The sequence below is a fragment of the Mobula birostris genome, chromosome 4 (genome assembly GCF_030028105.1).
Source record: "Mobula birostris isolate sMobBir1 chromosome 4, sMobBir1.hap1, whole genome shotgun sequence".
NCBI classification, from domain to species: Eukaryota; Metazoa; Chordata; class Chondrichthyes; order Myliobatiformes; family Myliobatidae; genus Mobula; species Mobula birostris.
In genome coordinates this window covers 134,959,696-134,977,051 of record NC_092373.1, presented here as the reverse complement: position 1 = coordinate 134,977,051, position 17,356 = coordinate 134,959,696, and the positions used below count along the sequence as shown (strand labels likewise).

Below are 17,356 nucleotides of genomic sequence, written 5' to 3'. Positions count from 1 at the left end.
TGATAAAGAACAGACCATAGACACAGTAAAAAAAAAGAGTCTCAAAGTCCCGAGTCGATCGACTCCCGAGTCCCCGATAGCAGGCGGCAAACGGGAGAAACTCCCTGCCATAAACCTTCAGGCACCGTCAACTTGCCAATACCTTGGAAGCAGCCAACCCCAGCCGACCCTGAGTCCATCCGTCCGAAAGCTCCAAGCTTCCGAGCAGCCTCTCCGGTACAGCCTCCCGAGCGCCATCCTCTGCTGAGCACCTTCGACCTCTCCTCGGCTGCTGAAACACGCAAAGCTGAGGATTTCGGGGCCTTCAGCTCCGGAGATTCCAGATACCACACAGTAGCAGCAGTAGCAAAGCAGTCATTTCAGAAGTTTTCCAGATGTTCTGCTGTGCTCTCATGTCTGTCTCCATCAAATCAGGATTGTGCACAGTCCCCTACTTGACAAATAACAGATATTCATCACCGAAGTGGCCGCATCCGCTGTCGTTACGCCGCCATCTTCTCCCCCCTCCTGGGAGGATTGGGGTACGGTTGGGTTATAATGACAGGAATCCGTGGGAATTAAGAGGACAGGCCAGAGTCTCAGTTTCCACACCACACTGGAAGGCTAGCTGAGACATCCACAGACTGTGCCAGGATGTCAGGATGGCAAACCTGTGTGAATGAGGGCTGGTGCCACCCCCCAATCCCAGTGTCCACAAGTTGTCGGCTGATCCTGAAGTTAGAATTCCATGCAGGCAGGAGAAGTGAGGTTCAATGACCCCCTGGGTTTGCGAATGGCTGAGACCGTAGTTCAAAGCAGAGAGTTCGGGGTCCCATCATTGGCACGGCTGGAGATTGGGGCCTAGTATTCAGTGATCAGCAGAACATGAGGCCAATGCCAGGGATCAAGACCAGAGGGTCGTATCGTAAGTCCGAAAGTCGAGGCTCCCATTGGCCGAAGTCCTATTCTGTGCGTCTGCTGGGGTAGTCGAAGGCCCAATGTCTGCAAGTTCGAGTCTGAATCCGAGCCGGCTGAAGGGTTCAAGGACCGTGTACGTGCATGGGTGGGAGGGACAACAGGGCTTCCTTTGGTTTTGTTGCTTGTTGTGTTCTGTATTGTTCTGCTGAGCATTGTGGGTATGTTACGTGGTATCTAGAGAATATGTAGACACCCTTGTGGGCTGCCCCCAGCACACCCTCGTTGTTAACGCAAACGGTGCATTTCATTATATGTTTCTATGTACATGTGCTAAATAAGCTTGAGCATTGAATCACATAGGTAGAGTCTTGGAGATGGATTCATCTGATAAATATCTTTCTGTTATTTATTCTTCCTGTTTGGTTTAAAGGCTCCAGCTGAAGAGCTGCATCATGCAAACATTCCAGAGTGACTGTGCAAAGTTGTGATTCACAGATGTACCATGTGAAAGCAAATAATCACCATGACACCCTACTGTTGATCCCTTGCCAGGTCTATACGTATCAGCCAGGCTCAAGGGTAGTTAGTAATCTTGCTACAGAGCACAAATATTCGTATTTACTTACTTACTACACCAAAAGAGAAAGTCATTCAGCCCATGGCAGCTACCACCAAAGTAATCCATCAGTCCTATTTCCTGTGCCCTGCAATTCCTTTTCACATGCCCATCATTATCTCCTTTGATTATTTTACCAGTCTCATCCATAATTGTGTCATTTACAATACCAGCACAATGGAGACACAAGATACAAGCTGCTGGAGGAACACAGCAGGTCAGGCAGCATCTGTGCAGGAAAATGGACAGTCAACATTTTGGGTTAAACCCTTCACTTGGTCCAGATGAAGAGCCTTGACCCCAAGTGTGAACTATCAACCCCCCCCCCCGCCCCAAAGATGCTTCCTGACCCTGCAGGTTCTTCTAGCAGCTCATTTCCTGGCATCGTGCCACTACATCTCTGGGAGGGGAGTGAAAATCAGAACACCTAGTGGAAATCCACTTGGCTGCAGAGAGAACAAAGAAACTCCATGCAGACTGCAACCAAAATCAGGATTAAACCTGTGTCTCTAGGGCTGTAAAGCACTAACTACTGCGCCACTGTTTTCACTTGTGAAGAAGTCCAGAAATCTGAGACTGTCAAAAAATGATCTTGGGAATGTAAGTTTTAACGTAAGATGGTGGCACACAGACACAGCGGCCATTCCAAGTCCAATCAAAGGTTTATTTGTTCAATTTATACATCTCCTTTGCAATCCTAAGTTATTGCTGGATACAAGGAACAACAAGTACTTCAGGGCTATTCCATCAGCAAGTTGCTTGATAGCAATGGAGCTCTACTTATTGTGTACCATTGTTGTGTTGTCACATGGACTTATTGCATACTGTGGTGCCAAGAGAATGTGCAAGTGACAGTCTTGGACATTTTTGTTGTGATCACAAGACCCTGTTGGACATTAGTAATGCAGAATACAGCAAGTCCGGTTCACTAATTCATTAGTGAGACTGATGGCGAGGAAGCTGCGTTGCCTTGGTTGAGTGGACAAGGTCCTCATGCATTGGAATCACCTGTTGCGGACGCCAGCAAAACAGTCGCTGGAGCTGGCTGTGTGCCACTCGGGTTCATACTGGGTTGGGGTGTGCCCTCCCATTGATGCTGCCCAATGGAAGCTCATTGTGTTCAACATGTCATTGTGTTTGCTCAATGGAAGTACAAGCTGGAACAGAACAACTGAGGGACTTGGGCTATATTATTATTATTTTGTCTCTCTTTGTGATGTTTTTTGCTAAAATCATAACCATATGTGGTATTTGTGCTACGTGCAGTGGGCTGTTCGTAATGTATTTTGCACCTTGGCCCCACAGGAACCCTGTTTCGTTCGGCTGTATTCAAGTATGCTTCAATAATATTAATTAAACTTGAAAGTTGTATGTGGAGCATTTGATCGCTCTGAGCCTGTACTCACTGGAGTTTAGAAGAATGAGAGGGAATCTCATTGAAACCCATCAAATACTAAAAGGCCTAGTGGACGTGACAAGGATGTTTGCTATAGCCCATAAGATCTTAAGATACAGGAGTACCAAGAATTTGGCCCACCGAGTCTGCAATCTGCCATTTCATCATGGCTGATCCATTTTCTTTTCAGCCCCCATCTCCTGCTTTCTCCTCAATAACCCTTTGTGCCCTGACAAAAAAAAAATCTTAACAACCTCTGCCTTAAATATACCCAATGACATGGCCTCCACAGCCACCTGTAGTAATAAATTCCATAGATTCACCACCCTCTGGCAAAAGAAATTCTTCCTCATCTCCAATCTAAATGGATACCCCTCTATTCTGGGGCTGTGTCCTCCAGTCCTAGAGTCCTCTACCAAAGAAAACATTCTCTTCACAACTACTCTATCGAGGCCTTTCAACATTCGATAGGATTCAATGAGATCCCCCCCCAACATTCTTCTGAATTCCAAAAAGTACATTCCCAGAGCCATCAAACACTCCTCTTATAAGTCATTCAATCTGAAATCATTTTCCTGAACCTCTTTTTGACCCTGTCCAATGTCAGCACATTCTTTCTTAGATATGGGCCCCAAACTGCTGACAATACTCCAAGTGAGGCCTCACCAGTGCCTTATGAAGTCTCAACATTACATTCTTGCTTTTATATTCTGGTCCTCTTCAAATAAATGCTAACATTGCATTTGACTTCGTCACCATAGACTCAACGTGCAGATTAGCCTTTTGGGAATCCTGCATGAGGACTCCCAAGTCAGATTTTTGAATTTTTTTTCTATTTAGAAATAGTCTATGCTTTTATTTCTTCTACCCAAGTGCATAACCGTACACTTCCCAACATTGTATTCCATCTGCCATGTCTTTTCCCATTCTTCTAATCTGTCCAAGTCCTTTTGCAGCCTCTCTGCTTCCTCAACAATACCTGCCCCTCTACCTATCTTCATATTGTCTGTAAACTTGGCCACAAAGCCGTCAATTCCCTTCAACCAAGTCAATGACATATACAGTAACATGAAAAGAAGTGGTTCCAACATAGACCCCTGTGCAACATCACTAGCAACAGGCAGCCAACCAGAAAAGGTCCTGTTAATTCCCACTCTTTGCCTCCTGCCAATCAGTCAATGCTCTAACCATGCTACAATCTTTCCTGTAATACCATTGGCTCTTAACTTGTTAAGCAGCCTCATGTGTGGGACCTTGTCAAAGGCCTTCTGAGAATCCAAGTACACAACATCCACCAATTCTGCTTGGTCTACCCTGCTTTCTATTTCTTCAAGGAATGCCAACAGATTTGTGAGGCGAGATTTTCCTTTAAGGAAACCATGCCGACTTTAGCCTATTTTATCATGTGTCTCCAAGTATTTCAAAACGATATCCTTAACAATTGACTCCAAAATCCTCCCAACCACTGAGGTCAGACTAACTGGCTTAGAGCTTCTTTTCTTCTGCCTCTCTCCCTTCTTGAAGAGTGGAGTGGCATTTGTAATTTTCCAGTCCTCTGGAACCATACCAAAATCTATTGATCCTTGAAGGATCATTACTAATGCCTCCACAATCTCTTCAGCCACCTCTTTCAGAACCCTGGGGTGGAGACCATCTGGTCTAAGTGATTCACCTACCTTCAGACCTTTCAATTTCCCAAGCACTTTCTCCCTAGTGATGACACCGTCACTCACTTCTGCCCTCTGACACTCTCAAACTTCTAGCATCCTGCTAGTGGCTTCCATGGTGAAGACTGATGCAAAATACATATTCAGTTCATCTTCCATTAACTTGTCTGCCATTACTACCTTTCCAGTGTAATTTTCAGCATGTTGAATATATACTCTTGCCTCCCATTTACTCTTATATATCTGAAGATACTTCAGGTATCCCTTTAATATTATTGGCTAGCTTACCTTCATATTTCATCTTTTCCCTCTTTATGACCTTTTTACTTGCCTTCTATTGATTTTTAAAAGCTTCCCAACTAATTGTTGCTCTATTATATGCCCTCCCTTTGGCTTTTATGTTTTCTTTGACTTCCCTCGTCACCAACAGTTGCATCATCCTCCTTTAGAACATTTCTTCTTCTTTGGGATGTATCTAACCTACGCCTTCCGAATTGCTCCCAGAAACTTCAACCACTGTTGCTCTGCCATCGTCCCTGCTGGTGTCCCTTTCCAATCAACTTTGGCCAGCTCCTCTTTCATACCAACACACATCAAAGTTGCTGGTGAACGCAGCAGGACAGACAGCATCTCTAGGAAGAGGTACAGTCGACGTTTCAGGCCGAGACCCTTCGTCAGGACTAACTGAAGGAAGAGTTAGTAAGAGATTTGAAAGTGGGAGGGGGAGGGGGAGATCCAAAATGATAGGAGAAGACAGGAGGGGGAGGGATGGAGCCAAGAGCTGGACAGGTGTTTGGCAAAGGGGATATGAGAGGATCATGGGACAGGAGGCCCAGGGAGAAAGACAAAGGCGGGGGGGGGGGGGGGTGGAAACCAGAGGATGGGCAAGGTGTATAGTCAGAGGGACAGAGGGACAGAGGGAGAAAAAGGAGAGTGAGAGAAAGAATGTGTGTATAAAAATAAATAACGGATCAGGTACGAGGGGGAGGTGGAGCATTAGCGGAAGTTAGAGAAGTCGATGTTCATGCCATCAGGTTGGAGGCTACCCAGATGGAATATAAGGTGTTGTTCCTCCAACCTGAGTGTGGCTTCACCTTTACAGTAGAGGAGGCTGTGGATAGACATGTCAGAATGGGAATGGGATGTGGAATTAAAATGTGTGGCCACTGGGAGATCCTGCTTTCTCTGGCGTACAGAGCATAGGTGTTCAGCAAAGCGGTCTCCTAGTCTGCGTCGGGTCTCGCCAATATGTAGAAGGCCACATCGAGAGCACCGGACGCAGTATATCACCCCAGTCGACTCACAGGTGAAGTGTCGCCTCACCTGGAAGGACTGTCTAGGGCCCTGAATGGTGGTAAAGGAGGAAGTGTAAGGGCATGTGTAGCACTTGTTCCGCTTACACGGATAAGTGCCAGGAGGGAGATCAGTGGGGAGGGATGGAGGGGACGAATGGACAAGGGAGTCGCGTAGGGAGCAATCCCTACGGAAAGCAGGGGGGGTGGAGGGAAAGATGTGTTTAGTGGTGGGATCCCGTTGGAGGTGGCAGAAGTTATGGAGAATAATATGTTGGACCCGGAGGCTGGTGGGGTGGTAGGTGAGGACCAGGGGAACCCTATTCCTAGTGGGGTGGCAGGAGGATGGAGTGAGAGCAGATGTACGTGAAACGGGGGAGATGCATTTGAGAGCAGAGTTGATAGTGGAGGAAGGGAAGCCCCTTTCTTTAAAAAAGGACATCTCCCTTGCCCTGGAATGAAAAGCCTCATCCTGAGAGCAGGTGCGGCGGAGACGGAGGAATTGCGAGAAGGGGATGGCGTTTTTGCAAGAAACAGGGTGAGAAGAGGAATAGTCCAGATAGCTGTGAGAGTCAGTAGGTGACACTTCACCTGTGAGTCGGCTGGGGTGATATACTGCGTCCGGTGCTCTCGATGTGGCCTTCTATATATTGGCGAGACCCGACGCAGACTGGGAGACCGCTTTGCTGAACACCTACACTCTGTCCGCCAGAGAAAGCAGGATCTCCCAGTGGCCACACATTTTAATTCCACATCCCATTCCCATTCTGACATGTCTATTCACGGCCTCCTCTACTGTAAAGATGAAGCTACACTCAGGTTGGAGGAACAACACCTTATATTCCGTCTGGGTAACCTCCAACCTGATGGCATGAACATTGACTTCTCTAACTGCCGCTAATGCCCCACCTCCCCCTCGTACCCCATCCGTTATTTATTTTTATACACACATTCTTTCTCTCTCTCTCTCCTTTTTCTCCCTCTGTCCCTCTGACTATACCCCTTGCCCATCCTCTGGTTCTCCCCCCCCTTTGTCTTTCTCCCCGGGCCTCCTGTCCCATGATCCTCTCATATCCCCTTTGCCAATCACCTGTCCAGCTCTTGGCTCCATCCCTCCCCCTCCTGTCTTCTCCTATCATTTTGGATCTCCCCCTCCCCCTCCCACTTTCAAATCTCTTACTAGCTCTTCCTTCAGTTAGTCCTGACGAAGGGTCTCGGCCTGAAACGTCAAGTGTACCTCTTCCTAGAGATGCTGCCTGGCCTGCTGCGTTCACCAGCAACTTTGATGTGTGTTGCTTGAATTTCCAGCATCTGCAGAATTCCTGTTGTTTTCCTCTCTCATACCTCTCTATTTCCCTTTACTCCACTGTAATACTGATACATCTGAATTTAGCTTCTCTCTTTCAAACTGCTGGGTGAATTCTATCATATCATGATCACTGCTCCGCTAAGCTTACCTCAAGTTCTCTAATCCAGGGGTCCCCAACCATTTTTGCACTGCAGACCAGTTTCATATTGACAATATTCTTGCAGACCGGCCAACCGGGAGGGGGGGGAGGCGCGGGTAGGGTTGCCAACGGATGAGAGTAGCAGTCAAATACGCTGGGTTTACCCCGAGAAAGACTACAATGACCATGAAGCCTTGCGCGGGCACCAGCGCACATGCGTGTACGGTTTTTTTCTACAAATCGTTTTTGGCGATTCTGTTCGGGGGATCTTAATCATGACCGGAATATCGGTGATAAGTGGCTAATTCACTCAATTTCCTTTCTAAAAGGGTTTATCTAACGAATTTAATATTAAACACACAGCGCATATTTTCCTCGCATGAATGTCGTGATAAGTCAATTGTCAGGGGAGCTTGAAGTAAGTTTTGAACGAACTTCCAGTAGAAGTGGTAGAGGCAGGTTCGATATTATCATTTAAAGAAAAACTGGATAGGTATATGGACAGGAAAGAAATGGTGGGATATGGGCTGAGTGCAGGTCAGTGGGACTAGGTAAGAGTAGCATTCGGCACGGACTAGAAGGGCAGAGATGGCCTGTTTCCATGCTGTAATTGTTAAATGGTTATATAAGTCAATAGCATCATAACATTTTAAGTAACATTTGGATATTAAACACACAGCACATATTTTCCCCGTATGAACAGATAAAATCATTGCAACGCACCAACATCGCTGAATCAGTGGGAGCCCTGGGCTTGTTTTCCTGCAACAAGACGGTCCTATCGAGGGGTGATGGGAGACAGCGATACTCGAAGGGGGTTCCTTATGTCCAGTCTATACCGCAGTTTAGTTTTCGTTGCATTCATTGCAGAGATATGTTGGAAATGGAAGCAACGTTTTCAGTACTTTCATGGCTATCTCAGGATATTTAGCCTTGACTTTGATCCAGAATGCCGGCAGAGATGTTATGTCAAACAGACTTTTCAGCCCGTCGTCATTTGTAAGCTTGAGGAGTTGATCTCCTTCCCACGCTGACATGGATGACACGCGGGTAATGACCTCGCGTGCATTCAAGCTCAACAGTGGGCGTGACAGGGAATGAGGAAAGGTGCAGCTGACTCATATCGCCAAATCATATCGTTTCCTCGTGGCCCGGTAGCACATGCTTTGCGGCCCGGTGGTTCGGGACCGCTGCTCTAATCAATTCTAGTTCATTGCACAACACCTCATCCAGAATAGCTGATCCCCTAGTGGGCTCAACCGCGAGCTGCTCTTAAAATCCAACTTGTAGGCATTCTAGAAATTCTCCCTCTTGGGTCCCAGCACCAATCTGATTTTCCCAATCTACCTGCATATTGAAATCCCCCATGACTATCGTAATATTGCCCCTTTGACATGCATATTCTACCTCCTGTTGTTATTTGGAACCCGTATCTTTTCTGCTGTTTGGAGGTCTGTATGTAATCCCTTGCTGTTTCTTAGTCTCACCCACAACAATTCTACACCTTCCGATCCTATGTCACCTCTTTTTAAGGATTTGATTTCATTTTTACCACCAGAGGCACCCCACCCCGCTACCTACCTGCCTGTCCCTTTGAAACAAAGTGTATCCTTGGATGTTAAGCTGTCTGCTAAAATCTTCTTTCAGCCACAATTCAGTGATGCCCACAATGTCATACATGCCAATCTGTAACTGTGCTACAATTTCATCTACCTTATTCCATATACTGGATCCAGATATAACACCTTCAATCCTGTATTCATCACCCTTTTTGTTTTTGTCTCTCTTTTACATTGCAACTCATCCTGTTGACTGCAATTCTGCCCTACTATCAATTTATGCTTGCTAGCAGTTTCACTACACACTGCCTGTCTGTAAATCAACTGCCCCATCCTCAGCCCTATCATTCCAGATTCCATCCCCCTGCCAAATTAGTTTAAACACTCCTGGACGGCTCTAGCAAACCTGCCTGCAAGGATGTTGCTGCCCCTCGTGTTCAGGTGTAACCCATCCCTTTTGTACAGGTTGTACCTTCCCCCAAAGAGACCCCAATAATCAAAATCTGAACCCCTGCCCCCTGCACCAGTTCCTCAGCCACGCATTCATCTGCTAAATGCTCCCATTCTTACCCTCACTGGCAAATGGCACAGGCAGCAACGCAGAGTTTACTACCCTGGCAGTCCCACTTTTCGGTTTGCTACCTAACTCCCTAAAGTACCTCCTCATTTTCATTGCCTATGTCATGTGTGCCACAACTCCTGGCTGCTCACCCTCCCCCTTTTAGAGTGCCGTGGACCCGATCCAAGACATTCCCGACCCTGACACCTGGAAGCAACATACCATCCAGCTGTCTCCATCGTGTTCACAGACTCTTGTCTCTATTCCTCTAACTATGGAATCTCCTATCACCGCTGCAGTCCTCTTCACCTCTCTTCTCTTCTGAGTCTCAACACCAGACTCAGTCACTGTCGTCACGTCCTGTACGTCGTCCCCTCAGCAGTATCCAAAATGGTGTAGTTATTATTGAGGGGAGCAGCCAGCCACAGGAGTACTCTGTACTGGCTGCCCATTTCCTTTCCTTCTACTGACAGTCATCCATTTACCTGCCTCCTGCAACCTAGGACTGAATACCTCCCTATAGCTACTATCTATCAGTTCCTCCACCTCCCATATGAGCTGCAGCTCCAGTTCTTTAACGCATTCTCGAAGAAGCCACAGCTCGATGCACCTGATGCAAATGGGGTTATCTGGAAGGCTGGAGGTCTCCCAAAATTCCTACATCTCATACAAAGAATACAATACAGCCATTCTCACTGCACTAACTATGTACTAACAGACAAGGAATGATGAATAAAGGAGAAACTTACCAGATACTAATTTTGCCCAAGCCTGATGAGCCAAAGCCCCCCCCCACTCTAACACTGGCCCACTCACACAATGGCCGCTCAGTTTACTCTGCCTTCATTTTATTCACCCTTGCTAATGACTTATTGCCCACAGTTCAAACTTCAAAATGGGCTGCAAAGCGCAGTTTTATAGTGAGGGAAGTCTGGGACCAGAGGACACAGTCTAAAAATAGAAAGACATCCCTTTAGAACAAAAATGAAGAGGAATTTCTTTAAGCCACAAGGTGACAAATCTGTGGAATTCATTTCCACAGGTGTCTGCGGAGGCCAAGTCATTGGGTATATTTAAAGCAGAGGTTGATAGGTTCTTGATTAGTAGGGGCATCAAAGATTACAGATAGAAGTCAGGAAAATTTGATCGAGAGAGATAATAAATCAGCCATAATGGAATGCGGGGCAGACTTGAAGGGCTGAATAATGGCCTAATTCTGCTCCTATGTCTTTCTGAAAAGAAATGCAAGATTGCAGTTTTCAAGAGCTCTAGGTTGGAAACTAGACAAACAATTCTCATGTTTGCAACTTGGGAGCTTATGATTAAAACAGGGAAGATGCACACAGTTTTATTATTACTGTAGATACTGGAGACAAGGAATATTCTGTCAGAAAGGCAAATAGTGTACAAGAAGATTTAAATAGAAATCTGAGGAGACAGGAACTCGCAGCACCAGATAAATGGAATGCTTAATTTTTTTATGTCCTGAACCATACTGTTTTCTGAAAATCAATGAATCATCAAATCCATTCCCACTATGAAGCAGGAAAAGAGTTACTCCTGACATATCTGACCTCTTCCGCCTCTGGTATTATTTTGAGAAGCTCACGCAGCTTTTCAGATCCAAATGCTTCACTCTTTCCAGTCCGAATATCTTCAATGATGCAGTGATTTGATCTTAAAAAAAAACAGAACAAAAAAATTATTATGTTTTGTTGAGGTATATTTGTTAAGATTGAACAGAATAGTATCATTCCAAATTTCCAGGTTATTTGACATTTTCAATTTTTGTCCACTTTAACAGTGATCATGGATCAGAATTACAGACGTTTTCCTCCCAAACACTTATAAGTTCAGAATCTCTGCAATATCCCTGAATATTTTCCCCTGCAAATATACTTCTAACACCTACAAAATGCATCATGAAAATGGAGGTGATGCAGTGAAATCTTTTTTGCAATTTCTTCTATGGCAGGAGTTACGCTGTTGAATTTTTTTTTAATTCCAGCAACTTGTTTGCTATTGATGGCTGTGCCTCTGATTTTCATGAATTGACAATATTTCTACAAAGGCAAACCATCTAAAATCGTAACATGCATTAAATCATTGCAGTGAAAGACAAGAAAAAGTACTACTTATTTAAGAAGCAACAGTTAAATACAGACAACACACATCAAAGTTGCTGGTGAACACAGCAGGCCAGGCAGCATCTCTAGGAAGAGGTGCAGTCGACGTTTCAGGCCGAGACCCTTCGTCAGGACTAACTGAAGGAAGAGTGAGTAAGAGATTTGAAAGTTGGAGAGGGAGGGGGAGATCCAAAAGTGTGTGTCACCAGCAACTTTGATGTGTGTTGCTTGAATTTCCAGCATCTGCAGAATTCCTGTCGTTTGCGTAGTTAAATACAGACATTCAACAAAGAACTTTGATGTGATTCTAAAGCCTCAGAGTTATTCTTCATCAATGCATTTCATCCATGCTACCTCACTAATGCTTATAACTATTATATCAAAACAAGTTAAAACAGCGTTTTCCCCAAATAGCCTTAAAAACAAAAGCAACTCCATGTTGGGAGGGGGAGGGGCTAAGGGAGACAATTACTTTGAAGAATGTATTGAGACTGGCGCCATCTGCTATTCACAGTGCCTGAAGTGAAAGGAAATTCATCTGAAAACATCTCAGCTCAATAAATGATCAGTGGCAGTGTCTGAGAAATTCTTTTACATTCCAAACTCCAGTCAGCACAACACCTTACTTGACTTTTCATTTAAAATGCAACAGAAGAATGTATTTTAAAACATAGTATTTTTTCCCTTTGAACAATTCCCACACTATCTAGCCACAATGCATTAATTTCAATTCCAGCCTGTCTGTAGCTAAACTCCAACTGTCCAATCAGACTGCAGTTTCTAAACCAGCTACCCCCTCACCCCTATCACTCTGTATACTCAGAGGAAGAGCAGCTTGTACCTTGGGGTTCAGATTTGATTTCAAACTGCTGTGCACTCTGAAGTAAGGTTGCGAAAAAGGTAATAAAACAAAATGCACATTCTTACTCAAATATATAAAACATATTATAAAGATATTTATGTGGTGTTATTTTACTTGCTTTTTAAATTTTGTTTACTATTGCCATGGCAACTTGACCAGCAGACGCAGAAAATTTATAATGGGGAGATACTGGGCTATTGAAGCTTAATGTACTGTAATTACTGAACTCCTCAATTTCACAGGGACCGTGCTAACTGTTGAAATTAACAAGCACGAATGTTTAAAGTTGCTGGACTTGGGTTTCCTACTTGATATCTGAATAAAGCATCAGTTTCAAAAATGGGAGGATCAGTAACAGTTTTCCCAATATCATTTTCTTCTCCTTTACAAATCAAATTCAACACTGGATCATTCACATGAACCTCTCCTGGACCCTCTCCAACGGCGGCACATCCTTGCTTAGATACGGGGCCCAAAACTGCTTACATTACTCCAAATGAGGTCTGACTAATCCCTTGTAAAGCCTAATAGCAAAGCTGTTTCCTACAGCTTTCTAATATCATTGAAATGGGTTTGTCCATTTGAACTAGACACCAGTTTGTACCTGCTTCGCTCTCAAGAAACATTAGTTTCTTGATGCAGTGCAGAAAAATGAGGAGGGGATTTCACTGAAACCAAATATTGAAAGGACTGGATAGAGTGGACATGGAGAGGGTTTCCAATATTGAGAGAGTAGAGGGCCTCAGAATAGGACATGCTTTTACAACAGAGATGAGGAGGAATTTCTTTAACCATAGGGTGGTGAATTTGTGGAATTTATTGACACAGACAGCTGTGGAGGTCAGGTCATTCAGTATATTTAAAGCTGAGGCTGATAGATTCTTGATTAATAAACCAAGAAAATAAATCAACTATGATCAAATGGAGCAGACTCGATGAAATGAATAATTTAATTCTGCTGCTATGTCTTATGGAAATACAGCTCCATAGATGTCAATAATATTCTGCTGTTACAAGTCTCACGTTTTTCTCATTTCATTAATTTTACTTGCAAGTTAAAGGTTAATTTAAGAGCTACTTGAATAGTTCAACTCTGAAGAACTTAATTTTGAGAGATGTGGGGTTCATTGACTGTGCAGATTTAAGATGAAAATTATATCCAAGAGTGTGCCAGCCTGTTCAGGCACTTGTTAAGAGATTCTGTGATATTATCTGAAGTAAAGCATTTGTGCTCCCGGGTGACAAATTATGGAACCATTGGAGCCAAGGCAGTAAAAGTCCCACTTCCAGATTAACAACATCTCCCCACCTGTCCAAAGACATGCACATTCAGAAGTATATGCCTCAGTCATCTGAGGACCCACCACTCCTGATGGACATCATCTTGATTCTGAGGGACTGCAAATGACTAAGAAGGACCACCAAAAAAATCATGAAAGGGTTTGAAGTTTTTTTGTATGATCTTGCTGTGTACAATTAACACACACACTTAATACATTTTGTAGCTGAGGAGTAAGAGTAATTCTTAAGACAGAAATCATTTGCAAATGAGTTGTGTTCATTGTTCCTTTTTTGATTTGTTACAGCTTGCTGCCATTCAACACATTTTATCACAATAAGCATCTTTCTGACCCAAAAAAATCACTTCAGATCATCAAGGTATTCAACAGCTTCAATAAGCCACTGCTGCCTCACAGAGTCTAAGAATTAGGCTCACTCCTCACTTTTGAGGCTGTCTTCATGTAGATGCCTAGTCTCCCTCTGACCAAGGGAATTCCCACTGGATGCTCTATAGGTACACTGGTGGGTTAACTGGCTAATGCAAGTTCCTCTTGTAGCTAAATGTGTGGCCCTCCATTAGTCAAGGTTGACGCTGGATGTTGTGTCCCAGCTGTCTACGTTGTTGGGGCAGTGCCGTCTGTGGCTGATGAGCCCAATGTGAGAGTGACAGTCTCTGTTGCAAAGGTTTCATCTATAAGTGGTGTCAGCTCTGCTGGAGCTGTAACGTTCCTTTCTAAGGGACCATTTATCTTCTGCCACTTTCAGGAATTCTTCTTCACCTGACATAAAGTGTTGTTTCAGGGTGCTTCTCTACCTGGTGCGGTCGGCTGCAAGTTCCTCCCAGTACTCAGTGTTGATGTCCAGTATCTTCATGCTCCATCCTTGTAGTGCAGTTGTGGACGGCCAGCAGTTCTCTTGCCTGAAGACAGCTCACTGGAGAAGATGTCTTTTGGTATGTGGCCATACTGCATGTGGCAGACAAGGCCCAGCCAGCACAGCCTATGCTGTCTGAGCAGGGTTAGACACTAGGGAGGCCGACACGAGACAGAACCTCAGCATTGGGTACTCTGTCTCTCCGGGAGGTGCCCAAGGTGTGATGAAGGCAGCTTAAATGGAAGATGTGGAGCCCTCTCTCCTGCTTAGTGCATGTTGTCCAGGTCTCGCTGCTGTACAGCAGTGTGCTGCTGACACAAGCATTGTACACAGCCATCTTTGTTTTGACTGAGAGTTTGGAGCTCTCCCAGACTCACGTGGTGAGGCAGACAAGCACTGTTGCAGCCTTCCCAATGCGCTTGTCGATTTCTGCATCCCAGAAGAGGTGGTCACTGATGATGGACCCCAGGTACGTGAACTGATGGACAGCATCCAGTTTGTCGTTATCAATGGGAATGACTGGAGATGCCTCCACCTCTTGTCCCAAGCAGCTTGTTTCTTTCAGGCTAATGGTCAGACCAAATTCCTTGCAGGCCTGGGAGAAGTGACCAACAAGCTGTGGAGATGCTGCAGAGTGCGGGTTACGACTGTTGCATCATCAGCAAACAGCTCGTCTCTGATCACTACCTTGCGCACTTTGGCTCTTAGGTGGGTGAGGTTAAAAACCTGCCAACTTATCTAGTGTGGAAGTTGATCCCCTTTGTCGCAGTCCCAAATGTGTCTCTCAGGAGGGTAAAAAAATACCTCGAAGAGCACTAGGGCAAAAAGACAGCATTGCTTAATGCCACTGATTATGTCAAAGGGCTCTGAAGAGCTGCCATTGTACTGCAGAGTCCCCTTCGTGTTGTTGTGGAAGGATTGGATCATGCTCTGTAGTCTTGGTAGGCAGGCTGCCTTAGGGGAGATCTGAAAGAGCCTACCCTCTGCAGACTCAGTGAAATGCCTTGTTAAGATCAATGCATGCAACTTAGAGGGGCTTCTTTTCCTCTCTGCACATCTGGAGATGGCAAAGAGAGAAAATCATGTCCACAGTTGACCTTCCAGCACAGAAGCCACTCTGTGGCTCCAGGTAGACACGTTCAGCCAACTTCTGTAAGCAGACCAAGAAGTCTCAGACAAAGACTTTGTCAACAACATTCAACATTTAAATGACCCTGTGGTTACAGTCGGTTCCCTCAACTTTGTTTTTGTAGAGTTCTCCTTGCAGGCAAGTAGCAAAAGTACTAAAGGAAATTTGATGGGCAGCAAGAGAGCATAATTTTCAGGACTACAAGAGAACTTGAGTGAAGAGATTGGCCAGCTGGGAGCTGGCGTAGACCCACTGGCCACCTTCAGTGGTGTAATATGCAAGTCTATAAACACGTTTTATTTCTGTACACATGTTAACCTGCCAGCATTCAGCAAGAATTAGCAGAGATTTATAACAACCATAATTACATTGTATCCCAGTTACTGCTGTGTATCTGTTGAATGGGAAAATATAACTTGAACAAGAGTTCCCCGAGTCAGGATTTGCTACCATCCTGGAAATTTGCTGCATCGTGTATCGATGATTCATGCTGAATATAACTGCTTCTAGCGTATCGGGCAAGTAAGTACACTTCAGTTCAGTACTATTGAAAGCTATTGTTATTAAAAAAGACTTTCTGCTCAAAATTCATGTGAAGGCATTGCCCATTTTGGATGTGCATGCAGAATACATATCCCAGATCAATAAAAATGATGGAATTTCAATACCGAATTGTCAAAATTAAAACTACTCCATAAATTGAGTATTAATATCATAGACAATCTATAAAATTTACCTTTTAATGACTTGGAATGGGGACCAAATATGACAATCATTGGTACTTCGTCCCACTAAAACTGAGCTCCTCCAGCTATATAGACAAGAACTATCTAAGCTATACTCCAGTTTCAGATACAAAAATCAGCAGAGATTAATTTAGTGCAGCAATGTCTCATTTCTGGCTGTGAAAATGTGGTGCTTTTATAATGATCTAATTGACTTTCAATTATCTGATTGGGCCATCTAAGCAGAATGCTAAGGCAACTAGCATATTTTTTAAAAAATAAGGGTCTTCACTTTGTGGGTTGTGGAAAATCCTGATTTGTGGGTTCTTTGATCTGCCTATGGATCATGTGCTTAGTTGTGGCTTGGAGACATTTCATTCCATATCAGTGATATGGTAGTGGAAGAGTTCTGAGACATTTTGTAAATACTTCAGCTTGTACAGAACTGAGTGAAGGAATGTAGGAATACCAGCAAGCAAGACCACAAAGAACACACCAGGAGTTCCAGATACATTAGATAGAAACATTGAAAACATACAGCACAACACAGGCCCTTCGGCCCACAAAGCTGTGCCGAACATGTCCCTACCTTAGAACTACCTCGGCTTTACCCACAGCCCTCTATTTTTCTAAGCTCCATGTAGCCATCCAGGAGTCTCTTAAAAGACCCTATCGTTTCCGCCTCCACCACCGTTGCCGGCAGCCCATTCCACGCACTCACTACTCTCTGCGTAAAAAACTTACTCCTGACATCTCCTCTGCACCTACTTCCAAGTACCTTAAAACTATGCCCTCTCGTGCTAGCCATTTCAGCCCTGGGGAAAAGCCTCGGACTATCCACACGACCAATGTCTCTCATTATCTTGAACACCTCTATCAGGTCACCTCTCATCCTCCGTTGCTCCAAGGAGAAAAGGCTGGGTTCA

The 17,356-nt window shown here is 44.6% G+C and overlaps 1 protein-coding gene across 3 annotated transcripts in view; it reads right to left on the bottom strand.

The window, feature by feature from the left end:
- fhdc1 (FH2 domain containing 1) overlaps positions 1–17,356 on the bottom strand; it is a 115,067-nt gene that overhangs the window by 33,230 nt on the left and 64,481 nt on the right. For all 3 annotated transcript variants that reach the window (XM_072256078.1, XM_072256079.1, XM_072256080.1), the window contains exon 4: positions 11,009–11,111. In XM_072256078.1, the coding sequence (XP_072112179.1) occupies positions 11,009–11,111 (103 nt within the window). The remainder of the gene's footprint in view (positions 1–11,008; positions 11,112–17,356) is intronic.